The following is a 23,249-nucleotide window of genomic DNA, read 5'->3' as shown; positions in this document are numbered from 1 at the left end:
TCTGACTATTTTTAAGGTACATTTGTATTTGTAAATAAGTTTCCTTGAAAAACAATGCTTTAGCATACATCAAATCGAATTCATCAATTATTTTCAAGAACTAAGTCTTGTCAGGAGCAATGATTTGTGCTGAGGTCCAAACACTGTTTCACTTTCGGTTTGTCCGAGTGACTGCATAGGAGAGTTGATTAAAAATCAACTCCCAAAAATTGAATATAGGTTGCATCTGACCTTAATCCAAAAGAAATCTAATCTATACAATAAAAATTTGAATCACAAAGAAAGACCAAATAAATGTCAAAAGGTTTATTCCATTCATTAATACACAGATGTTAAACAAAGTCCGATTGTAAAATGGAAAATAAATGCTACAAAACAGACACTGGATGTGGTAATTTTGAATACTGAAATAACCCATCAACCCAAGCATTTAAACGCAATGCATATAAAACCGTCGAAAATGGAAAAAATTCAAAACTCAACTGGTAATATTAAAATAAACCATCAACCTTGTTTATGAACAATAGAAACTGCAGAGTGGCAATTTGGCCTGGATCTTTTGATTTCCTTTTCCCTGGACTGTGTGCTAGCAATGTTAACAGTGAAGAAGCATATGAATACAAAAAGAACCATTAAACTTGAGAATAACTCTGCTTTTGCTCTGACAGTTAACTACCACTTCCATCTCCATAGCAGGGGCCCCAGAAATATATCCTCACTATTTGGGGCCCCCCAACGGTTGGCCTTTGTCTTTGCCACGTAATTTTATGCCTAAAATAAACCAAAACAATCTTATTATTTGCATGTTAAGTAAATTGAACAAATAATAATGGTGCATAATCTTGCAAAGGATACAGACTGGATTTTATTTTTCTTTTTTTTGTTCTAACTGTGGATAAAATAGTACCTTGAAATTGATTACCTGATCAGAGTTTACACACATACTACATGTACACATTTGAAATTGGATCTAAAATGTACTTGAACTTTACTCACCAAGGATTCTCTCCATTTTGGCCAGCACCTGTTGGTTAGGAATGGCCTTTCCATTCTCATATTCTGTGACGATTTGAGTTTTTTCATTAATTTTCTAAATAAAACAAATTAGAAGCTGTTTATAGGGAAACAAACAAAAATATCATGATTACTAAGCATAATTGTATTTTGTGCTAAAGAATTAATGTACTATGATAAACCATCTAAACTATTACATGTATAATATTTATACAAAAAAAAGAAAAACAAGAGGCCCATGGGCCACATCGCTCACCTGAACAGCAGTTCCTTGTAACATTACATTTCGTAGCATATGCTTTTTCTATTTTAAACATTGAACCCCTTTCTGGGGACCCAGTTATGGTCCGAGGTTTATGGTTGGCTTAAACAACATAAACAGTAACATAGGAATGAAAATGTGTAGCACTGCGGTAGGACCGCACGTACACAACCTGAAAAACTGAACGTAGCAGAGTTCCACTTCAAGAGAAATAACTCTCAGACTGTACAGAACATCAAGAAAGATAACTCTTGGTTCCACTACATTAGAGTTTACACAATTTGAGGATCCTTGCATAATAATCTCACAAACTGTAGCATTATAGTTCTCGAGAAAAACTTTTTAAAAACATTTTCAACATATCTTTCTATGTTAAACTTTGAACCCCTCTTGGGGCCACAGTATTAGTCCAGGGCTAAAGTTTTAATTATTTTGAATCTACATTATTTAAGGATGCTTGCATAGTTATCTCACAAGCTGAAGCATTATAGTTCCCTAGAAAAAGATTTTTCAACATTTTCCCTCTATATTTCTATGCTAAACTTTGAACACCTCTTGGGGCCCCAGTATTAGATTGAGGTCACATCTTTTATAATTTCGAATCTACACTATTTGAGGGTGCTTACGTAGTTATCTGACAAATTGATGCATTGTAGTTCTCGAAAAGAAGATTTTTAAACATTTGCCATATATACCGGTACTTCTACATTTAACTTTAAACCCATCTTGGGTCCCTAGTATTAGTCCAAGGGTCACTATTTTAAAACTGTCGAACCTTCATTATCCAAGGTTGTATGCATGATAGTAATCTCACAAATTGAGGCATTGTAGTTCTCGAGAAGAAGATATTTTAACGTTACCTTTATATTTCTATAATAAACTTTGACCCCATCTTGGGGCCCCAGTATTGGTCCGGGGGTCACGATTTTACCAATTAGGAATCTACATGAGCGAAGGCATAGAAATTCCACAAACTAAAACATTGTAGTTCTTGAGAAGAAAATTTTTAAACTTTTCCTTTATGTTTTTTAAAATGTTTAAATTTTGAACCCCTCTTGGTGCCCATCAATTGTCCGGGAGTTACAATTTTTTGAATCTACATTATTTAAGGATGTACATGTATGCATAGTAATATCCCAAACAGTTGCACTATAGTTCTTGAGAAGAAGATTTTAAAACATTTTCCTATATATGTTAAAATCTAAACCCCTACTGGAGCCCCACTTTTTATTCAGGGGTCACGATTTTTACAATCTTCACTATATATACAACCGTTTGTGTATGTATTGGCATTTTTGGTGAAGTGGTTTTTGAGGAGAAAATTTTTAAACATTTTTCATATGTAGTTCTATGTTAAACTTTGAACCCCGCCTGGGGCTGCAGTTTTGATTTGAGGGTCACGATTTCTACAATTTAGAATCTTCATTATACATACAAGCTTTTGTGTAAATATTGGCATTTCTGGTGCAGTGGTTCTTAAGAAGAAGATTGTTTAAACATTTTCCTAAGGTATATCTATGTTAAACTTTGAACCCCGCCTGGGGCCCCAGTTTTGGTCCAAGGGTCACGATTGTTACAATTTAGAATCTTCACTATATATACAAGCTTTTGTGTAAATATTGGCATTTCTGGTGCAGTGGTTCTTGAGAAGAAGATTTTTTAAACATTTTCCTAAGGTATATCTATGTTAAATTTGAACCCCGCCTGGGGCCCCAGTTTTGGTCCGAGGGTCATGATTTTTACAATTTAGAATCTTCACTATATATACAAGTTTTTGTGTAAATATTGGCATTTCTGGTGCAGTGGTTCTTGAGAAGAAGATTTTTAAAACATTTTCCTATGTATTTCTATGTTAAACTTTGAACCCCGCCTGGGGCCCCAGTTTTGGTCCGAGGGTCACGATTTTTACAATTTAGAATCTTCACTATATATACAAGCTTTTTGTGTAAATATTGGCATTTCTGGTGCAGTGGTTCTTGAGAAGAAGATTTTTAAAGACATGCACCCTATACTTACTGTTTCGCAATTATCTCCCTTTTGAAAAGGGCTGTGCCCTTTATTTTTACAATTTATAACCCCCTTTCCATAAGGATGCTTTGTATTAAATTTGGTTAAATTTGGCCCAGTGGTTTTTGAGAAGAAGTTGAAAATGTGAAAAGTTTACAGACGGACGGACAGACAGACAGACGGACGGACGGACGGACGGACGGACGACGGACAACGGGTGATCAGAAAAGCTCACTTGAACCTTCGGTTCAGGTGAGCTAAAAAAGAATTCATAATTCTCTCAAAAATAAACTTTTATTATTTTAATTTAATTTTGTTTACCAACTTCAACGAATACACTCGGACATCTTTATTAATTTGAAACCTGCAATTAGAGACCACCTGCCTTTGGTGGCCAGTTTGTCACTTCCCAAAAGTTTACTGCTGTCTTACTAATTTATCAACATACTGTAATACAGGGTTACTTTTGGCCAGTATGTATAGAAAATTGGTTAAATCTGCTTTTATTAATTCAATAATATTTACTTGATCTATTATATATTCTGCAAAATCTCTTGTATCGTATTGTGAGGTAGCTGATGATACTCTAGCCTAACTTTTGCCCCGTGTTATTTTCACCCTTCTTCACTTGCAAACGATTTCAACCCATCTTGAATTCGCCTGCCCAAGGTTATGTTTAAAGAGAGATAATTCGAGACATAGGAATTCGTCCAGTCTTGAATTAACCCGCTGACAACGCGGGCAAAATGAGCAAAAATTAAACGGGGGCAAATATTTCCCTGTATACAGTTATCACAACAAAGACTGATGTGCATGATATTTGCTTACCGTGGCCAGATCCTTCTGAGAAAGCTTCTTCTGATTACGCCCATACTGGATCAGTTTGGACACATCCATTCCCACAGTATCATGGTGAAGTTCTTCTGTTTCACGGTCCAGTTTGGCTGTGTTTTTGTCTCCCTTAAGTTGCCTATTATGGCCTCCGTCATCTGCAAACAAGTTACAGATTTACTGCAACACATAATTTCCATTGTGTTGTAGAAAAAATATCAAGAATTTACCTCTCAAAATTGTTTTCAACTCCATTGAACTTTAATACATATTATACAATCTAGTCCAATATTACTTTGACAGGGGTTTTACACATGTATTCTTACATTTCTTGGTAGTTTCTACAGATAATCCTTGTCTTTGGGCTGAGTTAATAGCCTGAAATATGAGAGGAATGATTAATGGCTTTCTATAAAAGAAGGAGTAACAAAATTTTCATATACAAGTGTATGTTTATACATGTATTATATTTTCCTATATTGCCACTTGTTTTCACAGTTGTGTAAAAATCAGAGGCCTGAAGGGCCTAAGAGTCAACTCGCTGTGAACATGTTGTCAATGTTTTTATGTGTTTGTTTTTATTACATTATTAGTAATACATTAAAAAAAATTCTGTCTTTTGTAAATAAATAAACATAGGTGAACAAAGATTACAGGGCTCATTGTGGCAGACATCACCTTTATGAGACCAGCTTTATCATATTAAATAACGTACTGATAATAATATTTAGATATCCTACTTATTTAAAATCAAAGGCCGGAATGGCCACAAAGGCGTCGAACTGCCATTTAATTCTTTTATATAGAATGATATCAATAGTTTGAATTTCTGTTAATTTAATAGTTGTATATCAAATAATTTTAAACATAGAATAGAGAAGTATATGAATTATGTTTTGTGCTGCTTTAAAAACAAAAATAAGTTTATTTTCTTATAAAATAGGTATTGGTGCTTTTACAATTCAATAACTCATTATGGTTACAAAATTCGAAGAAATTTCAAAGATCAAATAAATCATTTTCTTTAAACAATTTTCACAGGTTCATGATTTGAATACATTAACAGTATGTCCCCAATTATAATAATAAAACATACTTTTATTTATTTCATTTCCCGTTTGAAACCAGATTCCCTATGGTACGGTTGTTTACAAACAAATCCACAACACGTGCTATCTAAAATGCTCGACCAGACCAACTAAATTATCGTGTTTATTTTTAGCAACAAAATCACTAGATACGTTTATCGCTTACATTTATTTTGGAGACCGTGCCCGATAACAAATAAATTTACATTGCAAATTTTATTTCTATCGGGCACGCTCTCCAATTAAAATGTAAGCGATAAACTAAAATAATATTTAGTGAATTTTTACACCTGATTGTATTCATCCGCCATTTCTTGATTAAGCAAATTTATACTTATGCAATGAGTTGTCAATAACCAGGTAGGCAGGTTTTTTTGTACACAATTTAGTTTAATAAATGGAATAAAAATCGTGTAATACGTTTAATACTTTAAGGAACTTGTTTCTTATGCGCATTTAAAAGGCGGTGCAGTGCATGAATTTGGACGATTGCCAATCCAGACGATCGCTAGAAGGCTGTCGAGCATTAGATCGACGCCTTAAAAATTATCTTTCACGATTCATGATTTTTTTATCTTTGATATGTTGTAGCCAGTGATAATAAGATACTTCTATACTTAATTCATGATTATTTCAAATTCTGCGTGTTAAAAGCAGAAAAGGGTCAATAAATGTCTGATTCCTGAATCATCAACTCGGGTCAGTACTTTCAGTACTTTGATTTAACACGTTCTGTTGACATTTCAATGATAGACTGGCAATGCATAATATCGTATGATAGAGACAAAGGACCAGTATATTTTAATGACAAAGAAATAGGAGCTATTTGCATTATATCGCACATTATTAATTAACGTTTGTGCTCAAAATCCACTCCAAGAGATCCGATGACAGCAAGGGTCTTCTTGCTTCGCGAGCTGGGTTTTTCTAAAAATAGATTTTACGCTTAATATGGAACAAGCTTTTCCCCGTGTAAGTTGTCGAATTCATGGGCTGCGATTGAACAAAAACTACCTTGATTTGTTTTATTTTTTAAACATCAAGAAAAACTTTAAAAATATATCAAGATTGTTTAAAAGTTAACCATTCCAAATTGGAAATCAAGCAAACAAAAGAGGTTAATGCATCACTATTTTCATTAGCGCATGAATAATGTAGTGCAAAATTTTTGCAGAAACGGCTATGATAACAAGGACTCGCTCGCTTTGCAAGCCGACTCAATAATCTAAATAAAACCAAATAGCTATACTGGAATGAGACCAATTCTCACCAAAGACCATTTCTCACCAGTGCATTGATATGTCAATTTATCAACACATAAAATTTTATATGAACAAGAATAGAATTCCTGGGTCCCCCGCCGGTCAAGCAGTATACTAATATCAACCAAGGCTGATTTAGGAACTTGACCAAGGTATTAGTGGTATAAACATTTGGTATAAATTTCATGTAAATCCGTCAAAATTTGTAGGCATGAGAGCGCTTACAAGGTCAATTTTTGGATAAAACGGAGTCATTATTGTGGTCAAAGTCCCATAACTTCAACAGACCAAAGTATTAGTGGTATGAACATTTGGTATAAATTTAATGAAAATCTGTCAAAATTTGTAGGCATGAGAGCGCTTACAAAAAAGTGTGACGGACGAACACACGGACGCACGCCCGGCATTTCTATGTCCCTGCTCCGCGTTGCGGCGGGGGACAAAAATGATGTAACAATGCATTGGCATTAATGGTAATTGGGGAGAATTGGTAGCACACCAGTACTATTAATGAAATTAAAATACAGAGAAAGAAATCAGTTTGCAATAAAATGAAATGGATACCAGCAGGGTTGTCTCTAAAAATTGAAGTAGAAGGGAGAAATAAAAAAGTAGGAGGGGATCTGAAGGTCTAGCTTATAGCTAGATTGTGTTTTTAATGCAATAATAGCCCGGTAATTACGTCACTTTAGGCGGGGGAATTCCCCGCCTCCCGGGTCTTAGAGACAACCCTGATACCAATTACTGCCATTTGCCATAAAGATACATATTTTTCAAACTAAGGTCCGTAGGACATTATCATTTTGTTCATCATGCACATAGCATTTTTTTTTTTAAGCAGCTTTCTTATTTTTACCTAATTTTTTTTAACAAACTGCCCCCCCCCCCAAAACAATTTTGGAACAGTGTTGAAAATTATAGGGAAACTTAACATAAATTGTTTGCCCAACCCCCTCCCACCCCAAACACACTTTCAAAAATGATATGTGCCTGTCGACAGAACATTTCGTGTAGGCCATAACATGTACAAGTTGTATATCATATACATGTACCTAGTAGTGTATCAGCCCGGGCTGTATTGCCCTCGGGGCTGATATTTCTCTGTCTCAGCCTGGGGGTGTATTGCCCTCAAATTTTAAATCGATAATTCCCATATATATCTCTAGACTAGTTTGTGAAATAACGATAGAATAATGAATAAATAATACTTAGCATCACCTTACACGTCTGAATATTTTTATTTCTTGCCAAAATTTGAAAAATAATAATTCAAAAATAGTGCCAAAGAGTGATATGTATCTAAGTAAGGGGAGGTAACCTACACAACGGTTGTGTATTTAAAACAATAGCACACTTTATTTAATATCAATCAACATTTAAATTATGGAGGATATAGAGAAGGATGGAACGAGACTTAAACTTAGAAAATCAGAGATTAGACTGTAAAAATTAAGTGGTTGAAGTAATGGACGTTCTTATGAATGTTCTCAAACAACTTGCTATACCAACTTATGGATTTTTATGAATGGAATCTGACAGGAAACTTACGAAATCCCAGTGAAAGAATTTGACTCATTACGAAGATGCGTAGGATTGAAGTTTCTCTCTCGATAATTTGAAACCTAGAAGATAGTGCTTCATTTCAGACGACAGACTCCCTTCTACTGTATTTCAAATAACAATCGTTTGTCAACAAAGTCCAGCAACTCTTACAATTTTTAACACATATAAAAAGGAAAAAAAAGAACAAGTTTTGTAAATCTGAAAAAAATCTATATAGCTTCTTCATGTTACATTATATTCCTTATTTGTAATTTGAATAAAAGTCTTTGATTTTAGATATATGATATAATTAAAACAACATCACACTGTTGTTTTGATCTCGTCCCTGGTATCAGCCCTTGGATGGTATCGACACGTGCATTTCGGGCTTGGGCCGATACCAACCGCTTGGGCTGATACCAGGAACGAGATCAAAACAACAGTGTGATATTCTATATCTAACACTTTCTAGTGTTAAATCTTAAGCGAACTAGTGTGGCGCGGCGCCATGCCCCATTTTATCAGCGCCATGCCCTTTTAATAATAAATAAAAGTGATGCCCTTTTTATTGAAAGTAAATTTAATTCAAAACCACCATTGCCCTAGCCTCTGTTTTGATTGCAAAGTTAAACCAACACTCGCTGGACTTCACGCACGGGTGACCTGAGACAATAGACGATACAGGTAAACTAGAGAGGCCCAAGCTGAGGGGGTATACACAGCTGTCCTGTATAAATGGGCGATTCTTTTATAAGCTTTTAAACAATCGTCAGATTAACCAGAATTTTCTCTGTTTCCCAAAAAACATAACTCTTCTTCTTGAAGGATGCAGAAATTTAATTCATAATAAAGATTGTTATGCAGATTTTAATGCAGATTGATTTTTAAAAAGCTTAAAACAACAAATATCCAAATTTGTGTGGTAAAAAGGGTTTAATAATTTTGCCATTATTTGTCTACATATTCTCTTGACTGAGAAGTGGACAGGCATAGCCTGCATCAATGCTATGCCTGTCCACTTCTCAAAAGATAATATTGTCTACATTATACATGTCCTATGATTCATTACTAGTGTTGAATAATCGGAAAATTTTAAAATCGATAATCGGTTAAAATTGGAGAAGCATAATCGATCAATGATCGAAATAATCAGTAAATAAATTATTCACAAAATTCAATTTCTGTTTAGCATTTTTTATGCATAGAACAAACTAAGGACAACACATATTAAGTAATTTGAGTTTAATCTCAACATTTCAAGACAACTCTCTATTGCATTAATAACAAAAAATAACAATAAAGGACTTCGAAAAGAGAAACATTTTTTTCCATTAAAAATAAACTATCATACTCGGCAAATCGCCGTAGTCATGTCCAAATTAGCTTTTATCGGTGGACATCCGTCTTTTTGAGAAAGTTAAGGAACTTCCACACATCAGATTTTGCCTTCCCCGGGTTGGGAAATATTTCCAACTCGTTGTTATTTATCTCTTCGTCGACCTCGGACGCCATTTTCTCTTGTTTCGTTTTCAATTGTATCATGACTACCATCGTATTATTAATGCGTACGTGTTTGTTTCGTTTTACTCTAACACATGTTTATTCAATCTCTCACCAGAGGGCGCGTTCCGCAAGCTTCAAGCACAGCGTAATACGCCCTCTGGTGAGAGATTGATGTTTATTGTGGCGACAATCGATCATAAAATTCGTAATCGATAATCGGAATCGGCAGCCCATAAACGATCGACAATCGATCGTCGGCGACAATCGTTTCACCATTATTCATTACTGGATACAGATATGTTTAAGTTCACATATTACATAAAGCCTAAATGAAATAAAGAATTTTTAACGCATTATACTTTAAAACTAGTCAGACCAATGCCATGACTGTTCTAAGGGATATAAATGAATGTAAATCAATTTAAGAAAGAAAAAAAAAAGATTGATTCAGAAAATAAAATATTGAATAAGACTTATGTGAATGCAAAAGCAAATCATTTATTGTTTAATTATCTTGTTTCATTACAGATCTTGAGGTCACACTTGATTACGATGCATAATTTTCCTTATAATACGCTTGTTTCAAGGATTAATGATTTATAATATTACCATAAAAAAAGGTGCCCCTTTCAAGGTTTTATAATATTTACCGCGGAGAAAAGTGCCCTTTTTTTCATTAATATTTAACATGCCCTTTTCCAATCCTAGATTTAACACTAACTTTCAGATTTGCTACTGATTGTGTAACTGAACTGTAAACAAGGTGACCGAGATCTTGTATTCTTTTAAAATCATACACACAATAAAAAAAACCCAACCCCATTAGATTATTTTTCTTCATTTTCATACATATTTGTTTGAAATGAAACTTGTGGTGTAAAATGAAGAAAATTAAAACACTTTTTTGGCTATGACGATCAGTCAAGTTACCACCATATGAAATTAGAACTTTGTTTATCAAACTACATTGTCAACAAGACGGATGAGATACCTGCTGAGAACGCAGTTGACTGGCTTTTGGTTGCTTCTTTCTTATATATGTAACTTCATCCCAGTCTGCCGTTGCCATTTTCTCCCAATATAATGTAAAATTAAAAGTATTACAGCGTTTTTAAGGTACCTCGGTTACAACGTTACATGCAATGGCGTGTTATTAGAATTTCCAAATTTAGAACGTGTCGTAAAAGATCACATCCGGTATTCGTTTTTTTATATAAATATCTAGTATGATATGCCCCATTATTTCGAAGATATCAATACTTTCGAACCAAAGATAAGTTAGGAACCTGCTTCACATATTTATTTACTTTTATCAGTAAATGAAATTTTACGACAACCATTAAACTTGCAATATCCACCACTGTAATTTGACTCAGCACAAGATTTTCCATTTGTTTCACTTTTAGACCCGTGAACAGCAAACAACTAAGTAAATAGCAGGTAAAGAAAATAGAACCGAAACTTCCAGTTTTAAAAGTTTTATTTGGTGATTTGCATAGGGCTTTCTGAGAGAAAAACAACGCGCCTTTGTGACAGGATAAGAATCTATGATCAATTAAACTGACTGTTACTTGCCCTGAAAAGCTCAATACATGTATTTTTATTTGTTTTAGCAAATATCTTGTTTATGCAAATTGTTATAGAATCATAGACACATATTCATTCCTAATTGTATAAACAGAAAACTGTATTGTCTCTATTGAAACCATGTACATATGTCCCTATGTTTTTTACTGAAATTTTTTTTTCAACATGTTCAAGAAAAAGACAACAGTATTTCCATTTTTCATAAACTCTCTTCCTTAACCGTGTTTTGTATTTAGTGTTTTCCTGACCTTTATACCCTTCTACAACATATTTGTTTTATTTGAAATACTTCCTTGACCGAACTATTTTGGTAATCATAAAACCAAAAGTTGTTTTTGAGATAATTTGTCATTTCAAAAATATATCATTCAATCACAAAGTTGGGTACAATGCATATATTTATTTAGTTAAGTGGGGGTTGAGAGATATATTTGGTATATTGCCATTTTACATAAATGCTCTATTTTAGGATACAAAAGAATTCAGAATGATAGATGTAACAGTGAAGACACTGGACTCTCAAAATAAGAGTTTCAGTGTTGAAGAAGAGGTAAGTTATTAAAAAGAGATGATGAAAGAATAAAAAGTTACAAGACTAATAAATATTTTGTTCAGAGAGACATAAAAAGAATTGTTGTTTATAACTTATTGAAAATATTTTTTCCGATGATCATTATGATCAATTTATCGTTGACAAAATGTGATGACTGTTAAAATATCTTTTTATATAAATTAGATGACTGTCCGCCAGTTTAAAGAGAAAATAGCTGATTCCATCGTAAGTATTGTTTCAATATTCTTAAAGTTTGGTTTCGTTAATACTAAACATGGAAAGGATTTAATGCATAAAGCAGGTTTTATCTGTATTATATCATTTTTATCAGAATATTTCTGCTGACACACAAAGGCTGATTTTTCAAGGAAGAGTAATGCAGGATGAAAAGCTTCTCAAAGATTATAGTAAGTTAATCTTGATTCATTTTCTCAATACTATTTTTATTCTCTATTTAATGCGGATTAAACACATATCTCTATTATATTTCACACAATATGCATGTACATGTATGTGTGTATAATTTACCTATAGAGGTATTTACAAATTGTGCATAATTTGAGTAATATTATTATCATCAAAGAACTGAGAGACTGATATTATGATTAACTCTAAACAGAAGGCAAATTTTGTTTAAGATGTTCATGGAAAAGTCATACATGTGGTCCACAGACTTCCTCCCACTGCCCGTCCCCCAAGCTCCACCCCAGGAGGTGCCACACCTACAACACGCCCCTCTGCTCCACGGGATGTAAACAGTTTTGTCATTGGATCTGTCTCTGTGCCCTCAGATTCAGTTGATGCTGATGAAATCCAGGTGAGTCTATTAGGTCCATTTGTTTGTGAAGGTACAGATTGCTGTACATTCTATAGTGTCCGTACATGTATATACAATGTGTATATGAATAACCCCTTTTATTAATGGATAGAGCGAAGAAGATCCATGTATCTTCATACCAGCAAGTGTTGAGATTTTAAAGTCACTCATATGTATATATATATATATCCATGTTATTTACCATAAGTGAATACTTTGGTACTTTTCTGTATTTGAAATTCAAAACATTATATTTACAGTCTACTGTGTTTTTCCACTAAATTTTGTGATCTTTGAATGCCTCTAAATGCAATAACTAATCACTGGGTACTCAAAGGTTAAAATGACGGAGTTTTATTATGACGTCACAAACGTTGAATGCTGTAAAGTGCAACGTCACAAGCGAAAATCAAAGTTCACGCTTGTGGCTATTACAGTGGCTCTTCCATTAATACTAACTTACCCTTTGGATAAGATAGGAATTTTAAGGTATAAATCACATTTGCGGACAAGGCTGGAAGCTAAATAAAATGTAAATATAAGCATTAAATCATGATTTTTTTAAGTATACAGTCGCACAACTGCAGCTATGTGTGGGTACAAATTTTCATAACGCGCTAATGCGCGTTTCTCAATTTTTATGCACACACCGCTCCAGTTATGAGACTGTATACTTAAGAAAATTATGATTCAGTGCTATATAACTACATTGTAATATGCACTAATCATTTTATCGTATACTGCTTCTGCAGAAAATTTTTCTCTACTGTACAACTTTATCCATCTTGTCATAAATTAATTGAACAGTCAGACAGTTGCTATCAAACATACAGACAAACTTGGCTCAACCTGATTTTTTTCACAAATAGCTATTGTTGTAACCATCTCGGTACTATTTCTTTAAAGTAATTGAAAACTGATGCATCATTTACAAGTTCATTAAATCTGAAGCAAGTATTGAACTTGTCATTATCATTGACTGTGATTAGCGTAGGGAAATTGACTATATATTATTTATGGAAAAATAATGAAGATAAACAACTGGATTGAAATTTTAAATTGGACATTCTTACAGAATATAGTACAGGATGCTATAAGTGGCATGGGAGAGATGGGAAGAAATGCAAGAGTATCAACACGCACTTCTGTAAGTGAGATTTGAGAGATAAATAATAGATCAAGTAAATATTATTGAATTTATAGAAACAAATTTAACCAAGTTTATTCACATAGTTGGACATGAAAAACCTTTAAAAACAAAATAACACAGATGTTCCTGCCAAGCAATTTTCAGTATTCAGTTACTTGGTAATGTATGTGTTATGTGATACTTTTCTTCAGAATGATGGGTCATCTGTAGATGTACACATACACCTGGGTCAAGGACAAGTGGAAAGTGAATCACAACAGAGGATAAATCAGGCCAGACAGATGTTGAGAGTGGCTCGTGAAAACCTGCAATTACTAGAGGTATATGTAGTATAATATACCAAGAGAGAATAATCATCATCATCATCATCATCATCATCATCCTTAATTTACACACCATGATGTGTAGGGCAGCAGCAAATTTCCTCCACTCTTGCCAATCCTGGGCCTGTCTAGTTGACGATAATTTAAAGATATGCTTGAGACATATTTCAAAAAAACTATTTTAGCATACAGTTGTAGTTCTACATTTTTATCACTATGAATTAATATATAAATATAAATATTTATGGCTTTCAGTACAGTATTCTGTATGTGGCTTTTGTTCATCATACAATGAAGTGTATGAACCCAAAATATACTCATTTAACAATTGAAGGTACATGTATAAAAAAAAACTGCTGCTTGTATCTTCCTGAAGTATTTAACTTTGACATAATATTTTTATATTGCATTTTTCAGAATCGACAGAGAGGAAACGAAGAATCTTCATCACCAATGGAAAGTAGCAGTGCGTCACCCCCACAAAGTAACACTTCTCAACAGGCACGGGAGGAAAACAGTGATGTTGCCATGGAAAGTGATGAGTCACAGACTCCCAGCCAATCACAGTCTCAGGCAGAAGAGACCTCTAGCCAATCACAAGAGCCAAGCCAGAGTAATAGCCAATCACAAGAACCAGGCCAGAACAATAGCCAATCACAACAGCCTAGTCAAGGGGCAGCTGGCACATCTCAGAATGGAACTTCACAAGAGCAACCAAGGATGGTGTAAGAATATTTGATTTTTACCTTAATAAGATTTTTGATACCATTTTGCTTGCTCAACTTTATATACCAATATACAGGTAGATACAACAGATGATTATTGTGATGGGTCAAATTATTGTTAGGGGCTTTTTTTTCCAGACGTCCACGCATATCTGCCTTGGGAGAAGTACTGAATGAGGTTCATGAAATAAATCGCAGGTTTCAGCCTTTTCTTGAAAGATATCAACAACTTCTTTTGGATGATCCAGAACTGTCTGCACAGGTTTCAAACAAACTTTATTCTAAACATGTACTATTTTATCATGTAAATTCAATACAACTGCTTTGAATTTACAAATTTCTTTAACACTGATGAGATATTTCTTACAGGAACTACAAGAGAACACACAGCTCTGTAATTTGGTGGGAGAAATAAGTCATGCAATAGGTCATTGTTACCACAACTTGAGTGACTTAATGATAGATCTGAATCAGCCACGTCCAAGACACCTGTATGCAGCATTTGTCTCCCCTCCCGTACAGACAACACTAATACACCAACAAACTATACCAGTTCACATCAATGCTGTAAGTGAGCTAAATTACCGATTTTGTTTCCCAACGACTGATTTAAAGAAATGAAGACACAGTACAGTTTTTAGAAATTTTATACAGTGTATGTATAATTGTTTGCTCTGAATTTTACAGTCACCTCGACCAAGAAGGCCAAATCAACCTATGCCGACGACTACATCAACTTCTACATCCACCCCCACTCCTCCTACAAACACTTCTGGATCACAGGTACTCAAAACGTTTTCTGATATAGACATTCAGCATTGGGATACATGTGCATTTACTGTTATGAGTCATTTAGTACATGTATATTTTTAGATATCTGAGATTAACAACTAAAGCCCTGTTGTGATTTAACAATAAAGAATTAATAGGTTACACATGAATTCCATATAAATTTCAAATAAAAAACTAGGTTGGAAATTATTGTGCAAAGAACATTGGATAAACAGTTGATTTTTTAAAAAAGTGTCTCTTTGCCTTTTGCAGACAGAGAGAACAAGTACCCAGTCTGCTGGTACCAGCACTGGACCTACTTTCTCGTCAGGAGCCACAGGAATTCCACCCGAGGGCTCGGAGCCTCTGTTCCAGATGTTTGACATGGGTCCAGATTCGGTGACAGAAATTTCGGCTCATGTTATTCCTACAGAGAGAGATATGCCACCAGGATCTGTACATGGTAAGTTTTTCTTTGTTTCAAAAAATAAATTAATAGCACATGTTCTAGCTGGCAGCACAGAGATGGATTCCTCTGAACATGTATCTATCACATGCTTATTTCCTCACTTGTGACCCCTTTCATTCCAGTATCTACTGCCCCCTCTACCAATGGCAACATCCCAGCCATCCCTCCAGATCTGATACAGAACATAGTATCCTCTGTAGTCATGGGACACATAGGTACTCAGTTTACACATATATTATTGTAATGAAACACATCAGCACTTTATAACTAGATTGTACTACATGAACCATTTCTGACATTATCCCTCTATGGGACACAAGATCCCAGAATAAATTGTAATAATTATTTTAATTTTCTCTTTATTGAAGACCCATCTGGCAGAATTCAAGCAAATGTTCCAGGAGGAAGTAGGACCTTTGCTGAAGGTACCATGCCTACCCTTTCTTCAACTACCCCTAGCAATACAACAACAATCAATTCAAGTTCTACCCAAACTGGCACAGGGCCAACAAACTCTACAGAGACACAGACTGCAGCCACTGTTTCAAACACCTCTGGCACCCAGACTCGTCCTCGTGCTGCAGCGTTTATGATGCCAGGCTTACCTGGTGGAATTCCCCCGGGACTCCATGGTATGTCTGGTATGCCTGGGATGGGAGGAATGCGGGGTGTAGACCCATACTTACCTTGTTCATCAAGACATTTCCTGAGACAACAAGTGAGAAATGCTGCCAGCCAAGGAGCGCAAGTAGAGGTATTTCTCTCAAATGTGAATTCAATATGAAATCTATTTACTTGTCTGTATAAGTTTTGTTTAAAATATATGCGTTGTATTATGTGTATGTACTAAGTATGGTAAATAATACATGTTTGTTATGGTGAAAATTTATCTGTAAATATTCCATTGACTTTAGATAAGCATGCCAAATATGCCAAACTTAATGGCAAATGTCATGGGTCAGTTACACACCCAGCAAAGTGGGCCCAGAGCCACGGGGCCAGCCGGTGCCTCACGAACCACCAATACAGCATCTGCCATGGGGTCAACACCAACAGTCCGCCCTACTGCCTCTACAACAACCAACCCAACATCCACTTCAAGGTATCTGTAGCTTCACTGTTGCATAGGGTTAATGTGGGAAAAATTAGAAATCAATTTTATTAATAGTCAATATTTGTGGTGGTAATCAGTACATAAGTTTCAGTCCCTGTATATCTAGTTGATGTGAGATTTAAAGATGTACAATTTACCTGTGCATCAAAAATTCTTACATGGATCTGAGATGTGATTAATTCATTAAACATGTATTTTGATAGTTCAACAACAGGCCCAATTCCAAACTTTCAGTTTGCATCATTTCCGGGCGGGCCCGGAATTCCTGCGGGTGTCTCCATACAGATGGGAAGTATTCCTGGAATGCCACTTCCAGGAATGTTTGGTCCAGGACAGATAGGGAATTTAATTGGAAATTTGATGGGTTTGTTGTCTATATTCATAATCATTATGGCTACTTGTTCCTCAATTTTCATTACACCAAAGTGCTCATTATTAATACCATTCTCTATATGCCAATAAATAACCTATAATCATATTTTAGTATGAGCCACTGTAATTTGAAAATGCACAACTGCATTCATCTAAGAATTTTTGCTTAAAATTTATGAAATCTCGGGAAGATGTAGTTTATATTTTATAAAAAGCTTAATTTAGACCAGTGTAACATTTATACAAAAGAAATGTATATTTACATGTAGAAGTATAAAACAGTTCATGGTGTTTTTTGGGGTATTTGGACAATGATGCATGTACATGATGTCTGTTGTTTCAGGAGGAGCACAAGGAAGGTTCAGACCCGGTGGCCCTGTCAACCCCCCTACAGCAGGAACCACCCCTCCCCAGGGTAACAGACTCAGACCTGCATCACAGCCCCCAGGTAACACAGGGACCCCAGCAGGTGGTCAGCCAACCGACGGACAGCAGGGGGAACCCATGTTTGTACAGATGCTGAGAACCATGTTGTCAGGAGCTGTAAGTTCTAATTATAAACAAGCACAATTCATTCTTATAATGTGAACTACCTGCTTTTGCCAAGTACTATGTACATGTACTTCACAATGTTGGTTCATTTAAAAAGCTTTAGCATGTATTCATGTAAATGTGAGCTTTAAAGAAAGAGGTGTACTTGACATGTACATTTTCCTTCCTTGCTAATACAGCAGCAGCAATCTGGATCCACATCCACCCCCAATACCACAGCATCCACCCCTGCTGGATCATCCACCACCACCACAAGTAGCAGTACTTCCTCCTCCTCCACATCCTCCAGCACTGAGCCAGTCATGACTGATGATGTGTTCGCATCTTTGGTTCAGGGAATTAGTGGAATCGTGACTAGAACAGCTCTTGGACAGGGTCCTCCAGAGACCATTGCCAACTTCTTGTCAGGCCTAGGGGAGAGTCATCAAATTGTTCCCGGGGAGGGTAAGTGTTCTGACGAAAACCTTAAACCTAACTTTTCTTTTATCGATATGTTTTATTAGTGTGTTTTCGAAAGCATGAGGAAAACAAAACTGTAAATAAAATAAATGAACTTGATTTGGATATGCAGAGCAGAGTTTTGTTCGTCTTCATTAGAGGGTATAAATATATTGTCTTTGAACTGTTTTTATTTTTCCAGGTTTCATTCATGATGTTTTCAATGTGGCGGCCAACCACTTGACCTTTCCGAACTTGATCCAAGTGTTTTATGGGTCAGGACAGCCTCTGGATCAGCTAAGGAGGCCCTTACAACAGTTCTTGAGGGACGGAATATTGAATGGGCGAGAGGCCAGTGCTGAGAACATTGTACAGGCTGTCGACACACTGGTTAATGACATGCAAGAGGAACTCACAGAAACTGCTGTAAGATATAAACTGAAAAACTTATAATACTACTACTTAATGTTGGTATGTTTTATAGAAAGAGTTTAACGGGGCATGGCCAAGTTTTTGGACAAAAATTATTTTTTCAAATTTTAATGTTTACAATGCTTTAGAAAGGCATTTTTGACAGGCAACCAAAATTTGAGTGTCATTCGTTGAGTTGTAAGCGAGTTACAGAGCTTAGAATTCTTTGCTATGTAAACAAATCTCTTGTTTACATTTTGAATGTTGAGTTGAAAATTCCAGTTTTAGACATAAATTATGTGTTAAACCTTAGAAACTCTTTCTCTATCCTTAAAATGTTAGACAAATCAGCTTGAAAAAGATTTTTACTTGTAAATTGTAAACAAAAGCAGGGCACAAGCCTTGTTTACATGAGAAAGAATTGTGAGTCCTGTATCTGGCTTATAATTCTACGACTGACTCTCATATTTCATTTGATCATTAGAAATGCATTCTAAATCATTGTAAGTAATAAAAACAGAAAAATAAAATTTGACAGAAATCATGACCATGTCCCTTTAAACATATTGTGCACTTTTCTTTGAATGTAGGATACATTAAATATTGCAAGGAATGATCTTTTGAGTGGTTACATAAGTAAATGTATATGTATGACATCTTTGTATTCAGAGTGTCTCAGAAGTGAAGCCTCACATTGATTTAGTGGAGACCTGGAATAACTTTTTCCGTGCTCAGTTGATAAGCATCATAACCTTTATTATGAGAGCAGGTATTACTTAAAGTTTGTTTTAAATGAAAATGCTTTTGATGTGCAGAATTCATTGTAAATTTTTTTAATGATGGGAATTGCCTGTTGACAGAGTCGGATGGAGGTTTTGGCCAGGAGTTGTACAACAGGATAAGAGTGGCCCTGTCTCTGCTGATTGTCCTGACCCGACACTGTCTTGTTGGAGGCATGTCTGGTCTCCAGTCTCTCATACATAATCGATTGGTAGGTTTAACTTACTATTTAATTCAGTAATCTGGCATAACTCTTGATGTACATGTACATCCTTTGATACCAAAGCTTATTAAGTACATGTACTTTTCACACAGTTACAGTGCACACTAAATTAAGTGTACTGTATACCAGTATATACAACAGAGCTTAGAATAATACATTAAATAAATGAACATGTTGCAAAGATTGAATCAACTGAAAACTTTGTACATGTACATTCACATTCATTATATCATTCCGATTGTAATTTAATAAACATCCATGCACAAGGATTATTGTGAATAGAGTTAGACATTCTACTCTTTGCATAAAAAATATATATAAGCATCTGTATGTTATCTCCAGCAATACATCACTCGTGGGGTCAATCCCATGATTCAGCAGTGGATGATCAGCGTGACGACACAACAGCTTGATCAGTTCTTGCCCACCATCACAGTGACAGAAGCTGAGATGACTACATACCTAGTCCTGAAAAAAGACAAGAAAGACAAGAAAAAACCAGAGGTGGCCCCAAAACCATCTCCCATGGACACCACTTCTCCAGGTGCCTCACAGCCAGAGGAGAGGGAGATGAAGGTTTGTTTATATACATGTATATGAGAGAACATTGTACATCTGGAGAGAGAATAAGAGAGAGATCAGTGATTTTCCCTAGCCAGTGGAAAAAGAGATGGTTTGTTCAAGATCTACCGGTACATCTACGTATCGAGAGAGAGAGAGGAGAGAGAGTTTGTCTGGCTTCTGTGTCAAAAGATCAGAATTTAGCAGCCTATCAAAATCAACTCTAATGTCAATATTGTTTGGTAGCAGATGGAGGTAGAATCCTCAAAAGCAGCAGAGGCAGCAGCCCAGCCTAGCACTAGCAGAATGGTAAATGGAAACAACTCCAATGGCTTAAAGCCAGATACTGCTCTCAAACCAGAACCCGCAGGGGCGGCTGTTGGTGCCGAGGGCTGGGAGAAGGAAATCCCCGAGGTATGTATTGGTTGTTATATGGTCCCTTTTCAATAGAATCTTACCAAGATATATATTCATTATTTGGAAGAAAAAGAAAGTTATGCATGATTGCATTTTATATGACATGACAGGAGTGGGTTCCAGTTATTAATGGAGATGTTCAAAAGCAGAAACAACAGCGACACCAGCCTCCCTTCAGTGACGCCTACCTAGATGGAATGCCTCCAAAACGAAGACGAGTAAGTTGTACCAACATTAGCTCTTTAGCTTTTAGGAAAAAGATGTAAAGTGATCTATAGGAAAACCTGAGTTTATAATCCGATATTAATTATTTACTGTAGCTGATGACACAAGACAGACCTGGAGATCTTGCCAATACATCACTGTCCCTGACAGATCAGCTGAGTCGAGCAGTGAGGGCGGCGGGGGTGGAGCCCATCAGCAGTATGGAGAACCTGAGGGCAGAAGCCAGCACCAACACCGAGCTCCAGTCAGCGTATGAACAACAGGTCAACAATACCATTGCCCACAGAGTGGCTCATGATAAAGACTATAAGAAAGACAGATTCCCCAATACACAAGCCTTTGTTGATGAAGATGAAAATAAGTAGTGGCGTTTGTTATGCAAAATACCATTTTAGCAAGACAGATAATTTTATCAGTTGAGAAGTTTGTGGCAAAAAATTCTATTTCGGCTGGACAATTTTTTTTTTATATATGGCGAAATATATCAGTATTTCATCTTTAAATCTGTCTTCAATGACAAGACACTGTTGGTTAAACAGATGTACAAATGTGTTTGTGTGTTGGCAGCTTGAATATAGACAATATTGCTGACCTAAGATTCTGCTCTTTTTAATTAAAATAATTTTTTGTCATTCAAAATGACAACTATGTTATTTACTTGTTGTTTTGTAATGTACATGTGACATTTTTAAATTTTGTAATGTGTAAGCTTGAAATGTTTAAATTCATGAAATACACAGACTGTGAAATGCATTTTATTTATTTTAAGAAACATTGTAATTGTAATACAATGTAACATAAAAACTTGAACACTTCATAATTTGTGTTGTTGTAAATGTATCAAATACATGTAGATATAACAAGAAACATGTTTGTGGAAAATTCTTTTGTGACGTGATGCATTTCATTGTACAACAGTCCTTACAGTAAATGTATACAATGCACCATGTCTGTACAATCTTATAAAAATAAAATAAGGTTTGATAAGTTTATCTAATTTATCTATCTAATTTAAAAAAAAACACTATTGCAAAAAATTGAGGATTTAGAATCAGATGCTTTCATTGATTTAAATAGATGAAAAAAAAAAAGGAAATTGAGAGTATTAGAAAAGAAAAATTACTAGGCCACATGATAAGGTCCCGAGCTCGCTGGATAGAGGAGGGTGAAAAACCATCAAAATATTTTTGTAATTTAGAATCTAGGAATTATTTAAATAAAAAAATTGAATTAGAGGATACTGGCACTATATATGAACAAAAAGAAATTTTAGATGAAGTTATGACATATTATGAAATTCTGTGTAAAAGTGCAGATTCAAGTTTAGTTAATATAAATTTAGAAGAAATGTTCTTGAATTCTAATACTCCTAAAATAGATACAAATACGTCCAAAGGTCTGGAGAAAGACATTGAGGAAGGAGAAGTTCTTAACGTATTAAAGCACATGAAGAATAATAAGTCTCCTGGTAGTGATGGGTATACTGCAGAATTTTTAAAAAATTTTTAGGAGTGATATTAGAAATTATGTTGTTAGAGCTATTAACTGTATTTTTCTTAAAGAAGAGTTTCCTATCTCTCAAAGACTTGGAATAATTTCATGTTTGCCAAAAGGGGACAAACCAAGACAGTTTCTAAAGAACTGGCGACCAATAACCCTTTTAAATGTTTTCTACAAGATCATATCTGGTTGCCTAAGTTTTAGAATCAAACAAGTTATGGACATTATTATTTCAAATACACAATCTGGTTTCATAAAAGGTAGATACATCGGGGAAAATACTCGCTTTGTTTATGATCTGATGTCGTACACACAGATACATGAAATTCCAGGGCTTTTGGTCCTCATTGATTTCGAGAAAGCCTTTGACTTTATGTCATGGCCGTTTATTTATAAAGTTTTAAATTATTTTGGGTTTGGAGAATATATTATCCAGTGGATAAAAATTTTAAACACAAATTTCCATGCCTGCATTTTACAAAGTGGTTTTTTATCAGAACAATTTGACATACAAAGGGGTTGTAGACAAGGAGATCCTGTTGCTCCATATTTATTCATTATATAGGCAGAAATCCTTTCAATTCTTATAAAGCAAAACAATGATATTAAGGGCATTATTGTTCATAATAAAGAACATAAAATATCACAGTATGCAGACGACACTTTGTTAGCCCTTGATGGTTCACCAAAATCCTTGTTCGAAGCATTAGAAACTATAGATTTTTACTCCAGCTTTTCAGGACTTAAAATTA

At 35.1% G+C, this 23,249-nt stretch overlaps 2 protein-coding genes and 1 long non-coding RNA gene across 4 annotated transcripts; 2 read left to right on the top strand and 1 right to left on the bottom strand.

Moving 5' to 3' along the window:
• Positions 1 to 291: 291 nt before the first annotated feature.
• LOC128192850 (endothelial differentiation-related factor 1-like) lies at positions 292 to 10,686 on the bottom strand. Its single transcript, XM_052865847.1, has 5 exons — positions 10,501 to 10,686; positions 4,441 to 4,492; positions 4,112 to 4,272; positions 997 to 1,090; positions 292 to 771 (listed from the first exon to the last, which is right to left on the bottom strand). Exons 1-5 carry the CDS (start codon positions 10,576 to 10,578, stop codon positions 719 to 721), a joined length of 438 nt encoding a protein of 145 aa, XP_052721807.1. The 5' UTR covers positions 10,579 to 10,686; the 3' UTR covers positions 292 to 718.
• Positions 4,950 to 7,055, top strand: LOC128192851 (uncharacterized). The gene is made up of 2 exons (XR_008244568.1): positions 4,950 to 6,554; positions 6,594 to 7,055. It is a non-coding gene; the product is annotated as an uncharacterized LOC128192851 (long non-coding RNA).
• Positions 10,687 to 10,829: 143 nt separating the features above from the next.
• Positions 10,830 to 21,987, top strand: LOC128192849 (large proline-rich protein BAG6-like). 2 transcript variants are annotated; one of them, XM_052865846.1, is made up of 25 exons: positions 10,830 to 10,949; positions 11,566 to 11,646; positions 11,833 to 11,874; positions 11,981 to 12,056; positions 12,288 to 12,466; positions 13,542 to 13,613; positions 13,808 to 13,936; positions 14,357 to 14,664; positions 14,803 to 14,926; positions 15,034 to 15,231; positions 15,352 to 15,447; positions 15,709 to 15,898; positions 16,027 to 16,119; positions 16,273 to 16,658; positions 16,819 to 17,006; positions 17,222 to 17,382; positions 17,734 to 17,933; positions 18,122 to 18,386; positions 18,583 to 18,806; positions 19,461 to 19,560; positions 19,652 to 19,782; positions 20,137 to 20,370; positions 20,605 to 20,769; positions 20,883 to 20,990; positions 21,093 to 21,987. In XM_052865846.1, exons 2-25 carry the CDS (start codon positions 11,584 to 11,586, stop codon positions 21,360 to 21,362), a joined length of 4,002 nt encoding a protein of 1,333 aa, XP_052721806.1. In that variant the 5' UTR covers positions 10,830 to 10,949; positions 11,566 to 11,583; the 3' UTR covers positions 21,363 to 21,987. The 2 variants fall into 2 exon arrangements, with proteins under 2 accessions (XP_052721806.1, XP_052721805.1); XM_052865845.1 differs by having other exon boundaries at positions 20,602 to 20,769.
• The last annotated feature ends 1,262 nt before the right edge of the window (positions 21,988 to 23,249 follow it).

Source organism: Crassostrea angulata, chromosome 7, assembly GCF_025612915.1.
Source record: "Crassostrea angulata isolate pt1a10 chromosome 7, ASM2561291v2, whole genome shotgun sequence".
Lineage (NCBI taxonomy): Eukaryota > Metazoa > Mollusca > Bivalvia > Ostreida > Ostreidae > Magallana > Magallana angulata.
Note: the sequence above shows the minus strand (reverse complement) of the source record. Positions and strands in the feature narration are given on the sequence as shown.

What these genes read in the sequence shown, in the direction of transcription:
- LOC128192850 (XM_052865847.1), bottom strand. Translation starts at nt 10,578, where the DNA reads ATGGCAACGGCAGACTGGGATGAAGTTACATATATAAGAAAGAAGCAA. An exon ending in GTCAACTGCGTTCTCAGCAG is followed by an intron (nt 4,493 to 10,500) that starts GTATCTCATCCG and finishes CTCATATTTCAG; the next exon opens with GCTATTAACTCAGCCCAAAG. An exon ending in TGTAGAAACTACCAAGAAAT is followed by an intron (nt 4,273 to 4,440) that starts GTAAGAATACAT and finishes ACTTGTTTGCAG; the next exon opens with ATGACGGAGGCCATAATAGG.
- LOC128192849 (XM_052865845.1), top strand. Translation starts at nt 11,584, where the DNA reads ATGATAGATGTAACAGTGAAGACACTGGACTCTCAAAATAAGAGTTTC. An exon ending in GTTTCAGTGTTGAAGAAGAG is followed by an intron (nt 11,647 to 11,832) that starts GTAAGTTATTAA and finishes TATATAAATTAG; the next exon opens with ATGACTGTCCGCCAGTTTAA. An exon ending in TGCCTCCAAAACGAAGACGA is followed by an intron (nt 20,991 to 21,092) that starts GTAAGTTGTACC and finishes TATTTACTGTAG; the next exon opens with CTGATGACACAAGACAGACC.